Source organism: Pelecanus crispus, chromosome 6 (genome assembly GCF_030463565.1).
Source record: "Pelecanus crispus isolate bPelCri1 chromosome 6, bPelCri1.pri, whole genome shotgun sequence".
Classification (NCBI taxonomy): Eukaryota; Metazoa; Chordata; class Aves; order Pelecaniformes; family Pelecanidae; genus Pelecanus; species Pelecanus crispus.
The window spans coordinates 4329801-4344825 of record NC_134648.1 but is presented as its reverse complement, the minus strand read 5'-3'; the positions used below and the strand labels follow the sequence as shown (position 1 = coordinate 4344825).

Genomic DNA, 15025 nt, shown 5'->3' with positions numbered 1-15025 from the left:
AAAATCAGAATACCAGTCTGTCTACTCACTTGAAGACTGCAGTAGGAAATTATATTCCCATCATATTCAAAATATACGCTAATGGACAGTCACAGTACAACCTTCCCTGCTAACGTGTCTGTCAAGGAGGGAAGCCTACCTGAAAGCCAAAGACTGCCCAGTCAAATGAGACCTTGACTACGTCTGCTCAGCTCTGACTAATCTGGCATCAACTGGAAAACAAAGAAGCAAAATAAGAACTTCATTAGGCAACTGTTGCTAAATTCACACTTGGTAACCTATTTGGGGTGGGTGACCAGAGGGCAATGGGAACCTCCTCCTCCCCACCAGTAACTGGCCTTAGATATGGCAAAAGTCCATAGACTGGCCTGGGACTCCTTGTGCTGACAAATAAATAACGCAGTGACTGGTTAAGAGGGTAACCCCTTGGCGATGGAGAGAGCTCCAGGTACAGATATCTAATACCATCAAGAAAGCCGAACCAAAGGAGGAATTGCTACGTGCACAGGCCAAGCTTCAAGCCAGGACCTGACATGTCGACTGGTTGGAGCAGGAGCCCTCTTCTCCTGGGTCCATGTGGTGAAGGTCTAGGGCTTTGGTTTGTGCGTGGTGTGTGCAACACAGAATGGAAATTGCTATGCACTCACTGTTCCCAACCTGCTAAGTAAATAAATGTTAGATTATATGTTGCTGAGTGGTGCGGTTTTGTTATTTTATCCATCCCACCTGACTGCCCTGTAACACTTGTCTTAATCCACCCACAAGCTATACTCCATTAAATGCTTGGTCTCCTACGACAGCTAACATGCTACCCACCGTAAGGATGTTATTATTTGTAACATTAGCACCAGTCTTCAAGGAGCTGGGCTGAGATGGGCAAATCATTTAACAAAGACCACTAAACCACCACTAGAGCATTACGACAACTCCCCTGAGCCAGCACCGAACGAGTGACCCGAGCGTCCTAAGTCACTACTCTGATGGCAAACTGTCTGAAACGGACAATTGAGCTTTTTGATGTTTTATTTCTCCTTTTATTAGATTTTATCACTACAGACTGCTTGAATACAGGGTATTCTTTCTGAACAGCTTTTCAGCTCCTTGAACACCTGCAGGCCATAGTTCTTTACATTTGGTTGCTAGCTATTTTAAATATGAAGACCAGATCTTCAGCAAATGTATACTGTTAAATATAGCTATGTTCTTTTTATATGCACAGACATAACATCTTCCCAATATTTCCAGATGGCATCAGCAATTATTGACTCGAAAGTAAACATTATTTCTTATAAACATAATACATTTATTTTATGTTTTTGACGCAGTATTTCTGTAGCTGTTTCAGTCATTCACTACGACCACTTTGTTCCTTTTGGACAGGACGTCTATCAGCCACATATTAATTCAGGTTTCTCTTTTCATGGAGACCCTTGGACTACAAAGGATCAGAAAGCTTCCTCCCTTATGGACAATATCTTTCTAATGTAAGTGAAAGAGTTCATCTGCCTTCAATCCTGCATGATAGGGCTCAACAGTGCTGCAGAGCCAAACAAATATACGCAAAGCCTCACATGTGTGTGGAAACACAAGTGTTCTCTCATCCTCAGACAACTCTCCAATCACCTAAATATAGTCCTCCATGTTATTAAATCCCATTGTAAACCTGCTTGAGGTGTCTTCAGGGATCCCCTTCCACTTCTCCCATGCTTCTGCTGAAGGAGAATTTAAGGTAAATCACAAGTCAAAACTCCTTCAAAAAGTCTCTCGTATTTTCTGTAACATGATTTGTTTCTTTCTCACTAGTTTGAGAAATAATAATGCTACTGGATTTTTGTGAAGTTTGTCCTCATCTTATTGTGTAAGAGAACTTAAAGGAAGAGCAAGACATACAACTATAATGAGCCAGATTCTCAACATGCGGTTCTAACAACATACCTATGGGAAGCAGGGTTATGAATTCTCAAATTGTGCTCAAATCATTCTCCATCTTACTCAGGTGTTCTGGATATGACACATAAAATGATGCCATAAGTCCATGTGGTTCTAGGTTCACAGTGCACTTGACTAACTGCACCATGACCCAAGGTCTCCCCAAGAAGGAAATACACTGCAGACATGACCTCTAGCTCTGCTTAAAAGTGACCCACAATTGTATCAATTCTTAGTTTCAAATAGTCATTTGTTTTTTACTTGTATTTCGGAAGCTGTCAGGTGCTTATTAACAATAACTTCTGTACGTGTTCTTTAAAGGAGGTACATGGGGTCTCAAAAATTCAACGTCTGCACATACATTGCAAAACAAAAAAAAAAGCCAGTTTAGAGAACAATGTAGGCATGTGTTTTTAAACTACTGTTCGTGCAGTCTGGTCAGGACTGTGTGACACAGTATACAGTGTTTTGTCATCCAAGGAATGTCTTTGATCAAGAGTTTATGCAAGAAGGAAAAAAAGCCATGAAAACCTAATCCGTTCCCACAGTCCAGTAAACGTGAGCTGGACAAACACTGGACAATAGCAGTAAAGCTTTACTGCTGGAACAATAGCTGCAACTAAAAAAATTAAAGGGTTGCTGACTCACAGTTCCTACAATCAAGAAAGATTCCATGCGATGTCGATTATTCCCCAGAATCCTGAAGATGCTGAAGGTTAAAAATTGTAATTACTATTACATTGAGATAAAGCAGCAAAATATGCTGCTAAATAATCAAAAATGAGAGACAGCGACAAATACTGATGTTGATTCTGTCTAGTGCAGTCGGGATGCAGAGACTGAATAACCAATCTTCCTTCTGCCTAGACATTTTGCTAAAAGTAAACTAATTTTATTATAAACAAATATCAGTTTAATTCTTTCAGTCAGTATACCACTATTTCAGATTCCATCCATACAAATTCTGCAGAACTATAATCAAGCTTTCTAATTTTCCAAGACAACAGCTATATGCTGTTTCTTATACCTATTCAGAAATCTTCTGTAGGCAATTCTGCCATGTCAAAACCAGATACACAGAATGCCATATTATTGGTCAATTACATATGTATATGAAATATGATAGAACAATTAAAAACATTGTATATCAGGCCACTTCAGAACCAACTGGCACTTACTATGGCTGGTTTTTTTTTACCTTCACGTATTTCATATGACAATGAACAGGTACTACTTTATGCTAATAAATATTTCCAAAGTCTCCTATGTTGGCTATGTTTCAGCTAAGTTTACTGACCATGTTTCCTTCGCATAGTATTACATCATTTGGTAGAGCTATACTTATGTTCAGGAGTTGCAAAGTACTTAAAGAATCTTAGGATGAAAAATGCTGCAAGAATGTAATTATTACACTTCAGGAATAAACACTCCTGTGATTAAGGTCGGAATATTCACAGTGTGATGCCAAAGAGATATTCAAGTTAGCTACAAATGAACTAACTGTATAAGCAGTGTTAAAACAGAGCTTATGTGGATATTTAACAGCATTGTACATCAGCTAAATCAGTGCTTTGTTCTAACATAGGGATACTCATTCTGCTGCATTAAGCTGGCTTTAATTTTAGCCCAGGTATCACACCATTGCACAGTGTAGTCTAGACAATCCCAAAGAATCCAAGAGCTCCAAATTCTCTTCTTGTCTCTGCTAAGGAAACCAGTATTTTCAAGTCTGAGCACACGGTGTTATATACTTAGAAGACTGCTTTCAAAATAGTGCACAAAGCTTTTTTCATTATGATTTTTAATGTCAATAGAGGCTGAGCTGGTTCTGCAATTCCAAACGCTGGGACACACTGAAGCGCTTCAGTACTAGATTGCTCTAGTTGGCCTTTATACATCAATCCTAGACACCAAAACTTGCAACTGGAAACTTGCCGTAGAACTCATTTCACACCTCCCAAATCTCCATTTTCTCTGGTGATATATACATTTCTGTGGTAATGTGTACTGGCATAACTTTATCCATTAAAAAAACAACTCTGGCAGCCTGTAAAATGAGAATCTTCATGGTTACCTGCCAAACTATGAAAGCTGAAGTTTTAGGCCATAATTAGACAAGAACCCGTTGCCATAAGAAGTTGCAAAGGACACTATTCAAAAGGCACTAACAGTCATACTGAGTAGCACCAAGAATATGAAGAATTATAACATTAGTAGAAATACTAAACCTTTTGCTTCAAACCAAAGCCCTTCTCTTTAAGAAGATCAGGATGAGATATCACACACACACTGCTCTATCTGCCTGATCCAGCTTTGTTACAACCTTCTCTGGAATGCCCTGAATGAACTCCCATCACAAATAAAGATTCTAATCCAGAAGGACTTCAGATAATTCTAATACTCCAGCAGATTTCAAACTATATCCTTAAGATCATTAGGCACACCAACAGTTTGTCAAAAATGTTTAGTGCTTCATGCTGCTATCACTGCAGAAATTGTTTAAGAAAGCAATTACCCTGACAAGGAGTCTTATCCTCATCTTGCTTGCCCATACCTTTATCTCCAGAAAATGACATTCATATCATCAGCATTCCCTTTCAAGCATGCAACACTGCCGAGTAATTACAGGACATTATTAAAAAAAAAAAACCAACCAACCAACCACACAAATGTTCAAACAAGCCACCCAGTGACAAGGCACCCACTTTCATTTGATAACACAACTAGAAGAGAATCTAAGATTATTAAAATCAAATCTTGAAACAGAAGACTGTATTTAATAAAATATACAACTTTGGCAGTTTGTGAGTAAATAAATAAATACTAGATCCAAGCCTGTAGTTGCATGACTTTTATAAATAAAAGATTCAATTTTTAATGTTGTTTTTCTGTAGTATCTTAATGTGGAGATGAGTATTAAAACTTTACCTTCAAAAAGGACTCAAAAAGGGATGTAGATGCATACAGAACAAAAAAGATGTAAATAGAACAGGATTTATGGGTTTAAAACCTCAAAAATTCAGATTATTTGATCTCTTTCTGTGCGGTAAGTCATATATTGTAAAAGGGTATCAGTTCTTACTCTAAAGCTCTGTGGAGTATTAGGGTGCAGGCAGACTTTTGACAGACAGATCTCCCTTTGTTCCAATAAAGGAAGTTGTATTTACAGCCAAAGTGTAAATAAGCATTCATAAAGACATCACAGGGCTCAAACTGTCTCTTGCATCTCTTCAAAAAACAAAACCTATATATTTATAAACTCTGGAAATGATCTACTGAAAAATTAAAACTCATAAATTTATATCAACATAATCTATTTAAAAATAATCAATAAAAATGTGCTACCTTTCTAGAAATCCTAAAGACACAGACCAGAATGTGTACTTTACTCACCAAAAATAATCCTACAAAACCACTGTGTTTAAACCAGTCTTTATTTTTCTTCCTCTAAATGGCGTATATCCAGAAAGCCAGCAACATGAGTTTTGCACAGGTTCTATGTGCATACTAGAACACACTGTTGCTTATATATTTCATACCTCAACAGCAATCGGATCAATAAGTCACATAACCACACAAGGCATGCCAAACTGGGAAGCCAGACTTTCCTTATACATCCACATGTAAATCATCATAACCTTGTTTCCGAAAAACATAATAGGATTCAATAAGGCAGATTATTCCTACAGGGCTGTTTTTTAAGCGAACAATTGCATACCCAGATTTTTTTCTGATTTATTTCAGCCATTTCTGTTGACTACAGATCTTCATTCAAAGCTGGAATTGATCCCCTTCACATTACAAACGTTTACAACAAATGGAAAGAAAATACACTGCTTAATGAAGATGGACAAATGTTTTATTCATGGATTTTACTAGGAGGCTTTAACAAACTCCATCCTATTTTTTTTTTTTTTACTGTACTGAGATAGTACAATGACACAGATAACCTACAAAGTCAGATTTACGTGTTCTAGTGATGGCTGATTTGCTATTAGCAGTTAACAATCCCATGGCTATAGAACAACATTGAATCAGCATGCAATGCTGCAGGGAATTAATTCACTGTAGTCAGAGTTTATCTTTCTCTGCTGATGCCTCACAACTCACTATTTCTTGTACTCATCACATATTGTAGAAAGAAAAATTACAAGTCTTCTGGACTGCAGTGACTTCAGTACATTAGCAGTAATTAGCTTTGTATCCAGCTTTTAATAAAATTCTGTATTCTACAGCTTCAGCTGAGAGACGATCATAAAGAAACAAACCAAGCTACAACGCAGCCGAGGCAAGTCAGAAATTTGTACATTAAATGTTTCAAACATTCTTCCCTAACTACTGAGCAATAACTAGAGGTGGTGAATACAGCAATATATTTTTAAGTCTTAGCAACTTCAACAATTTTAGTAGAAATTTTCTACCTTAACTGTTCTTAACAGATCAAGTACTGTTGCAAAATTTTAAACCTGTTTGACAATACAGCACAGAACCACAATCTCTATGTCTATTATTAATAGCCAAAATTATCATCGACAAGATTGCATTTTTTTTCATATCTTTTCCACCCAGTCTGTAAAGCAATATTTAAGTTGCACAGGCAAGCATTCAAACCAGGAAATGTCTGAATGACCATGGTCCACAGAAGCTTTATTCAGCCTCTCTGTGCACAGATCTTCCAATAGAGTCTTTAATTAAACTTGCTTCACCAGAGTCCTGACCATTCAAGATACAGGATAAGTAAGCAGGGTGTGAAACTAATGAAGCCATTAATAAGACTTTGTTTTCATTTGTCACAGATTTTAGGAAGATGTTAACATAACAGGAAAGGTGTTGAAAGAAAAGAAACCATATGCTTATCTCTCACAAAATTGAACACTGGTTTTCAAAATTTTGACAGAATTTTTTTTTTTCCCCAGTAGCATTCTAGTTGGCTTAAGCACACACCTTTCACAGGTGTTTGCTAACTGTAAAGTTCCTCATTTTCTAGGTGACTGATCTGAGAAACACCGGCGAAAATACAAACACGCAAAAAAGCTAGGTACTCAGCCACTCTTCATGTCGGCAAGAAGCACATTCTGAAGTATTTATGTACTCAAAATGCAAAATTATTTGGAACAAGTCACATGAGACGTCTCACATTGGTTAAGGCAAATCAATATTCTTGACATAACCTGGGCTTTAACTGCTTAGCTCTAAATAAAGTATAAAAACACCCCTACGGTATGCTGTGAGGATTCCACTGTTACAGCCCTGAACATCACAAAAAAACCCCAAACCCTGTTGCAGAAAACAGTTTAAAAAATCAGCACCAAAGAAAGTATACGACTACATATCCAGCGGAATTTTTAACTGCACCTCATTTAATAAACACCAGCAGGCCCATACAAGACATGAAACAGAAGATATTCAGGAAAATACAGACCCGTGGAACAAGAGACTCTATCAGTATGTACACACATATGGAGCTAAATTAAAGACCTAATAGGCAACCCTAAAACTGGTATATCCCAGTCTGAAATCCTGGTTGCTACAATCTTTAGAGTTAAATATGTGTATATACATATATATTTATACAATAATTTATTCTAATAATATTAATGTGTTATAAATAAAATTAAAGCAATCAAGAAAATTAGCCACCAAACCAATTTTCAAAGTAACAGTCACTGACCACTTGATCGGCAAAGATCCCTTCTCTCCTTAGTTGAGCAAAAATAATTTTGTTCCCGATACAATCTCTAGAGTAGCACTTTGCATATAACTTACATATCATCACTTCTGTTAGTCAAATGCTTCACAGATACTTTGAGCTCTCACATCCCTTGCCTTGCTTTTATGTACATGTTTGTAAACCATGTACAAAGATTCCAAAAAAAGGCTGCATTTTAAAACGTGAATACTTAGACCTCCAGCATTTACTTCTCTTTGTACCATCATTCAGAAGAACAAAAAAACCTGCATTTTTTAGACCAAGATCCAGGGGGAGTTTATTTAAAGCATAATTCATGGATTTCAACAAAAAATATTTTAGGTCAAAGTTAATCACAGATGAATGTCTAGTACCTTTCATTCATTTGAAGTAAACAGGTAAAATACTTTGATTTGCAAAAATAAACTGGTTTGTGGATGAGCAGAGACAACTTTTTCAAATCTGGATTTCTCTGAAGTGATTTTACAGTGAAATTAGTTTTGTTTTCTCTAATATGTGCTCTTTTTGGTTTATGCCTATCGGTTTACTAAGATTACAGGGTATGCTATTTTATTTTGCTTCTATTTTCAGGTACTTGCAGTTGGGTGCTTGTTCTGGTTCCCAGTGGTTTAGCTGCATAACAATTAAAAGCCACCCATACTCAAACTGCCCTAAATGAAGAGACCATCAATGCTGACACGTCCCTTCCAAGGTCTCAAATGAGGACACAAGCTACAAATGAATCCTACCTCAATATTACTTTATTTCAAAGAAATTCACCACATACCTAGAAGAGCTGTATCTTGCATACTATGTTAAGGACTTCTATCTATATAAATATTTGTGAACTCTTATAATCTATTTCTTAGACAATACAATGACCTCCTCCACTAGATGGCCCTGACACTCACTATGTGCATCAAAGCTATTTGAACACTTACACATGTGAGACAAACAAACAAAAAAAGTACACCAGCAACCAGTTATTAAGAAAAGCCTCTTGACATTGGCATACTTGCATACTCAGGAAACAGGCAAAAAGTAAAAGATTATTTTGAAATAAATTAATACATATGCACACAACTCACTCCATACAGTCAGCAAAAGTTTTTATCTTCAGAGTCCAAAATCCAAAAATTTTAGCAGAATGCATGTCCTTCGTATCCCAGATGTGAATACACAGAGTACGTTTTAAAAATTCAAGTTGCTTATTTTCTTGCATAATAAAAAGCTGTACAAGTAAAACCGAACTGAGGTCTAGATGGCACAAAGTACTGCTGTTCAAGGATATGGCCATATTAAAACATTTCCTTCACCTGAGATAGTTTACCCTGCATACAGCTTCCAACACCCATGGCAGTCAAATCTGTCTTTACAAAGCTACACCATGCCGTGTAGACTTAGCCAGACATGCATACGTTACAACTGATGAAAGTATATATTCATTATATAACTGTATTGCAAACGGTATGCAAAGACATCCAGCAGCCCAACCTAAAATATCTTTCAGGTAAAATAATTGACTGTATTTCTCTTAAACCAACATAGTTATATTTAGCTGACAGCATACATTTAGCTGACAGCATCCATTTTTTTGAATGAGACTAAAGAGTATATTTTCAAAACTGGAAAATAAAAAGCTATTCCTCGACAAAAGGCACCAGGAAATACTAGTATCAGTATCACAACTCTTCTGGTAGTCACGTTTCTCTCACTTCCTGCTAGCTTTTTGGGTTTGCTTTTTGGGCAGTTTGGTGGGCTTTTTCCCCCCCGCCACTGCATCAGTCTGCAGAACTCGTGGAAAGTGCAAATTTCATGTTCTGGGCTGCAGCTACTTTACGAGCAGGTACCTTAATCTTCACATTCTGATTTCATTTGTCATTCTACCCTTTACGCACAAAAATGTTTCCTACTGCAAAATCTGCAGGCAACTGATTACATTTTACTTCACATACAGTATCTACACATCGTGTAAACTGAATGATCTGCATACACAGATTTTTTAAGTAACATACACCCTTTAAATAAGGAAACTTTGCAAATGCATATGTTTTCCTTTTGAGGAATTAATATCTCAGTGAAAGGCTAGTGAGGAACTGAAGCAAGTATTTCTATTTAACAGGTTTACCCACTGGTGTTTCAGCAATCCTAAATAAAACCTGGAGATAATAAATGTTAAATGACATATGAGCAGTACTATTGCAAGCTCAATGGTTTTCCCTTTCCCCTTTAATATTTAGCACCTCTTCGCTATTTTGATTTTGTTTAAAATAAGGGTAGATAAACACTTTTCCAGTTATCTGTTCTTTTAATGTTTCTTCTTTGGTCATCCATGTTTATCTTCATCTGTTATATTCAAAATGTTAGTGAAGATCTTTCAGTACCGATTCTAAAATCAGACTGAATATTTAGCATTGAACAAACCTAAAAAAGAATACACGAAAGTGTTTCAAAGCATCTATTTTCCAAGAAGAATGTTCAACAAAACTCCCAATTCCTCCATTTCTCTTCTTCTGGTCCCACTTGTAATTAATTGACAAATAGTATTTTCAATTTTCATTTAAAGAATATTTTTCTTGTATTTTGCATTTGCTATTGGTTGGGGAATTTTCAACCATCAAGTAATTTCACTTAATTCACTTCAAGTATTTTTACTATGACCGCAAAAGGAGAACAATAATTGCTCTGCACAAATACTGTGGTTTTGAGCAAGTTTAGAGACTAAATATTTTCAGAAATTAATATCATGTTCTGCTAAAATAACAACTTAATCCTACAAACCTGTTTAAATTTTCCTCTGATTTTTTCCAGATCTTCTTGCAGCTTATCGTAAGTGGGGTCTTCATATGGGAATTTCTGAATCATCCCTATTAATGAATCCAGAGCCCTTATCTTTTTGCTAGGAAAAGAAAAAAGATCAAATCAAAACGGAAAAATCAATGAGCCTACTACAGAAGTTTTTTCAATCCATCAATATGAAAATTATACTAATACTTATATATAATAATTCAGGGCAGAGAACCCCACCCTCCATCCTTCTTTCATTCAACTTCTCCCATTTAGCTCACTGAGAGTGTGTATTTGATACATATTTAAGCCATAATCATAAATCAAGCTGTAGCACAACTAACAAAGTTAAGGTTTCCCTTTTAACTTACCTGCTAAAAGTTCAGAAATATTCAAGAATCTTCAGAAATACTGATTAGATGACTGAGCAAAATGACGAAATGCAACAAAAAAAGCTCACCAGAACACTATCAAAATGACCGACACTATGGTGGCAATTCTGTCAGATAAATTAATCAAAACTGGACAGAAAAAAATTACGGAGAAAAGAATGAAAGTCATAGAAAAACACAGGTTGGAAGGGACAGTTGGAGGTCATCTAGTTCACCTTCTGCAGAAGCTGGACTAACTTCAAAGCTAGATAAGGTTGCTCAGGGCCATCGCCAACCAGATTTTGAAAATCTACAAAGATGGAGCTTCTAGAGTCTCCCTGGACAACTTGTCCCAGCACTTAGCTGCTTGCACTGGAAAGGACCTTCTCCTTATGACCCATTAGAACCTAACTTGTTTCAAATTGTGAAAGTTGCCTATTGTCCTTTCACTGTGCCATTCTGCAAGGAACGTGCCTCCACCTTATCCTGAACATCACCTTATGTGGTAAAAGTAGGTATCTCCCTTGTCTTCTTTTTTCCAGGCTGAAGAAACCAAGTTCCCTTATTCTCTATTCAGTATCACATGGTCCAGCATATGATACTACCCTCGTGGCCCTCTGCTCACCTTTCGTCTGTTTTTCATTATTTCTTTTGTTTTGGGGAGGAGGCAAAACTGGACACCATAATTTTAAACAGTATTAAAGGAACACTGATTTTTTTTTTTTTTTAACCTTACCTGTTCTTTTCATCTGTGCATTTCTGGAGCAGACACTGCCATGTCAGTGCAAACCCAAGGTAGCAGCCAATCTGTGAATTTATCATAATGTCATGAGGGGGGAAAAAAAGTGTCGTATATATAGTCAAACAAAAATAAAGCACTACATTGACTACATTGTATTCCATTCTTCAGGAAACAAATCACTGGAAATACAAACACCTTTCTACACTGGACAGTTCAGTAAATTAGGGTAGAATAAATTAGGGCTATCTGTATTACACAGTACAAGAGTCAGAAAGCTTCTGTAAGAATCTGTTTAGCATCAGAGGACAAAATATTTAAAATGCAGCATAGAAAGCAATTCTGCAAAACACTAGTCATACTTTATATGCTTTGAACCCCCAAATTTATTAAAGTATGTTAGTAGGGAGAGCGTTAGAAAACAACTTAAGATGTTTTGGTTAAGTACTCATTTTTGCAGCACTGTCAGTTTAAGCAGCTCACGCACAGCCCTACAAAAAGGTGTACCAGCTGGATGGAGGGAGCTACCAAGTCAACCAAAGAGGAAACCACGCTTTCTGAGTTAATACGCGAACAATTTTACTAGCCTAACTCAAGAGGGTAGCATGGCATCAGAAAGAAGCACAAGGCGCTAAGATAGCCTTGCTGACAGAACTTTTCATTACAACTTCAGACACCAAATGAAGTAGGAATACAGGTTAAGTTCTTCAGTGCACCAACTGGATAAGTCGGCCGGAATCCCTTTCAAAAGTGACTTAGCATTCACAGAAAAACAGCACAGACACCTGAAACAGAAGTTAGCTGACTTTGAGAAATTAAGTCCAAAATTACAGCCTAATCCCACTGTGGTCCATACATGTGCATGTGCATACACCTGCCATTTAAATTACAAAACATTGTTGGACTTGTAAGCTCCTGTGGCCTGCAAACCACTTCAGAGTAGAGTGGGAATGTTTGGTAGTTCCAGTCTTCCGTTTGTTCTGTTTGTTAAAGTACACAGGGGAGGTTCTTTTTAAGGCCCAAACGTGCTTGAGCACTTAACATCCCATTAAGTGCTCAAGCATATTTGAAGTGAGGCTTCCAGTTAATTTTTCGTTGACGGCAATTTAATTTGCATGCCCCAAAACTGCTTAGAGACCCAAGGTAAATGGAGACAACTGACAGACATAGCAGTTACCAGTGCTGTAAATGCAAGCTACTATGGTAAAACACACCGGGCCCCTGGACACTTAGCTGTAGACTTCTCAGCTTAATTAGCACTGTTCTACCCCAGGGGCACAGTGCCAATCTTCTGCTTGAGCCCAAGCAGATACTGTGTCTAAACCTGCCTGAGGGATGTGCCTGAAAACAGACACACTTTGATTAGAACATCTTTCTTTAATTGTCTATCAAGCAAGGCCAGTATCAGATCAGCATCATAATTTTGCCCAAGACACAAAATAGGCTGACAGGTCTAAGATTACCCCAGTCACTCTTTCTCTTATTTAATATACCTCGCTGTCTACAATCCTACTGTCCTCTGCAGCTTCCCCAATATAAGTAGATCAGAGCACTTCCCTATCACAGTCTGTCTAGGACCACTTTGTATAAAACTATCCAGCTTTGGAGGATGCTGTTTAACATTCTCATCTTGGAACTACATAGTTATAGCATAAGTAGGAAAATATTTCATCACTGTACGTCTCTGTATCACACCCAAATGCAAAGCAAAGTTTTACGAATTTGACAGTTTACCTTTTTCACTTCAAAATGGATTAATACCATTGCTACTGTTCTTTGTGTAACTAATTAACTTTTTGAAACCTGAAGATATCAAAAGGGCAAATTGCCAAATTACCCAAAGGGCTTCAATAGATCGAACAGATTTAGATTTGTGGCACTGTACTTGAAATAAGGCCTGCCATGAATCCTGTAGTACAGCTTCCCAGCAAAGCTGAAAAAACCCAGTTCAGGTCCAAAAATACTATAACTATGTTGTACAGCACTGAACACGCTCCATGTTATGATAAACTTGAGCTGGACATATGATACAAGTTAAAGTGCCTCACCACCTCTCTCCAGTCCTTTCACTTCTAGGCAAGCTTATCGATTCAGGTATGCCATTGTGTAAGGGTGCCAACACACAGAACTGACTCCATATACTAAAAAATAACAGTGCCTCCACCAACAAACTCTCCCAGTATTAGAAATAACAAAGAGTGCAACAGAGTCACCCAGAATTGCCCCTTTATGGTTCTCCATCCAAGGCATCTCAATGTTCCATGTTCTTCCCTAATGCTGAGCCGCAGGAGATGGTACAGGGGAGCCTCTAGCCACAATGTTGGGTTACAAAAATAAATGTACAGTCCATCATCATTTTTTTCTGAGCAAACTTGTTTGATTTTATTTACCTCTTCTTATCCTCTTGTCCAGGAGAAAAAAAAAAAATCAAAATCACATAGAGCAAATAAGCTCAGAAAACACCAAGCCATCTATTTAACTGTTCAAATCAAAACACCACCTTCAAACCACCTAGTTTTATGGGCCCTCTTGGACATATACAAAGCAAAATAACATAGCAGGCCTCAGGCCACCAATATATCAGGCTTTGCCCAACAGTTTCTCCATTACAATAACTTTGTAATGACAAAAACATTGTGATTTTGAAGTATTTTCTGATTTACCTCAGACCCAATCTTGGCACCATGGAGCGATCCATACCTCCTTCCCTCAACAGCTCCAACATGACTGCCTTCAGCATACCCCTCCTGATACCCCTCACCATGAAACCTGTAAAGACACAAGAATAATTTTTTAGCCCCTATTTTCATTTCATACCAAACTCACGCTGCACACAAGCAACTCACAGAAACAAAAGCATGCTGTATCATCTCAGAAATGCAACTGACTGTATTTAGAAATATCACATAATGTTGATTTAAATTAAGATGCAGTTATGAATACTGTGATCCCTTCATACAGGCTTATAGTAATTTGCCAAGAACAACACACTTCGCAATCCAGCTCAGTACTTTCACCACAGTAACACAAACAAATAGAAGCTCACAACTCCGGGTCAAGTTTCCACGCAGTGGAAGAGCCGAGATCGAGTATGTCAGTGGCTCAGCAAGAGCAAAGAGGAGAATTTCCCCCGCCCTTCTCCTTCCTCGCCGCTTCCCCGGGCTCATTGCCCGCCCTTCGCCCCTCACATTTTCCTTCTCAGCCCCCACTGCCGGCTGTGGAAGCCCAGGCCAGGCCCAGGCCCAGGCCCAGGCCCAGGCCCAGGTCCGGGGCTACCCTCACTTCCCCCTAGGCCGACCGTTGCCCGCGGCAAGCGAGGAGCCCCGCTCCGGCCCCGCCTGCCCCCCGAGGTCCCCGGGCCCCGGTCAAGGCTCCCCCACCAAGCCCACCTCTCCTCAGCCATCACGATCTCATCAAACATATCCGAGCTCGCAGACGCGGCCGCCGCCGCCATCGCACCGCCAAAGCCCGACGGCAGCCCCGCTCGGGCCCCGCCCACCCGCTCGGCAT

General features: G+C 38.3%; 1 protein-coding gene across 1 annotated transcript; it reads right to left on the bottom strand.

Moving 5' to 3' along the window:
• Positions 1–9386: 9386 nt before the first annotated feature.
• Positions 9387–15025, bottom strand: LTO1 (LTO1 maturation factor of ABCE1). The gene is given in 6 exon segments (XM_075711929.1): positions 9387–10042; positions 10400–10517; positions 11513–11583; positions 14179–14284; positions 14905–15007; positions 15010–15025. Coding segments are annotated over 6 exon segments (483 nt in total). The 3' UTR covers positions 9387–9973.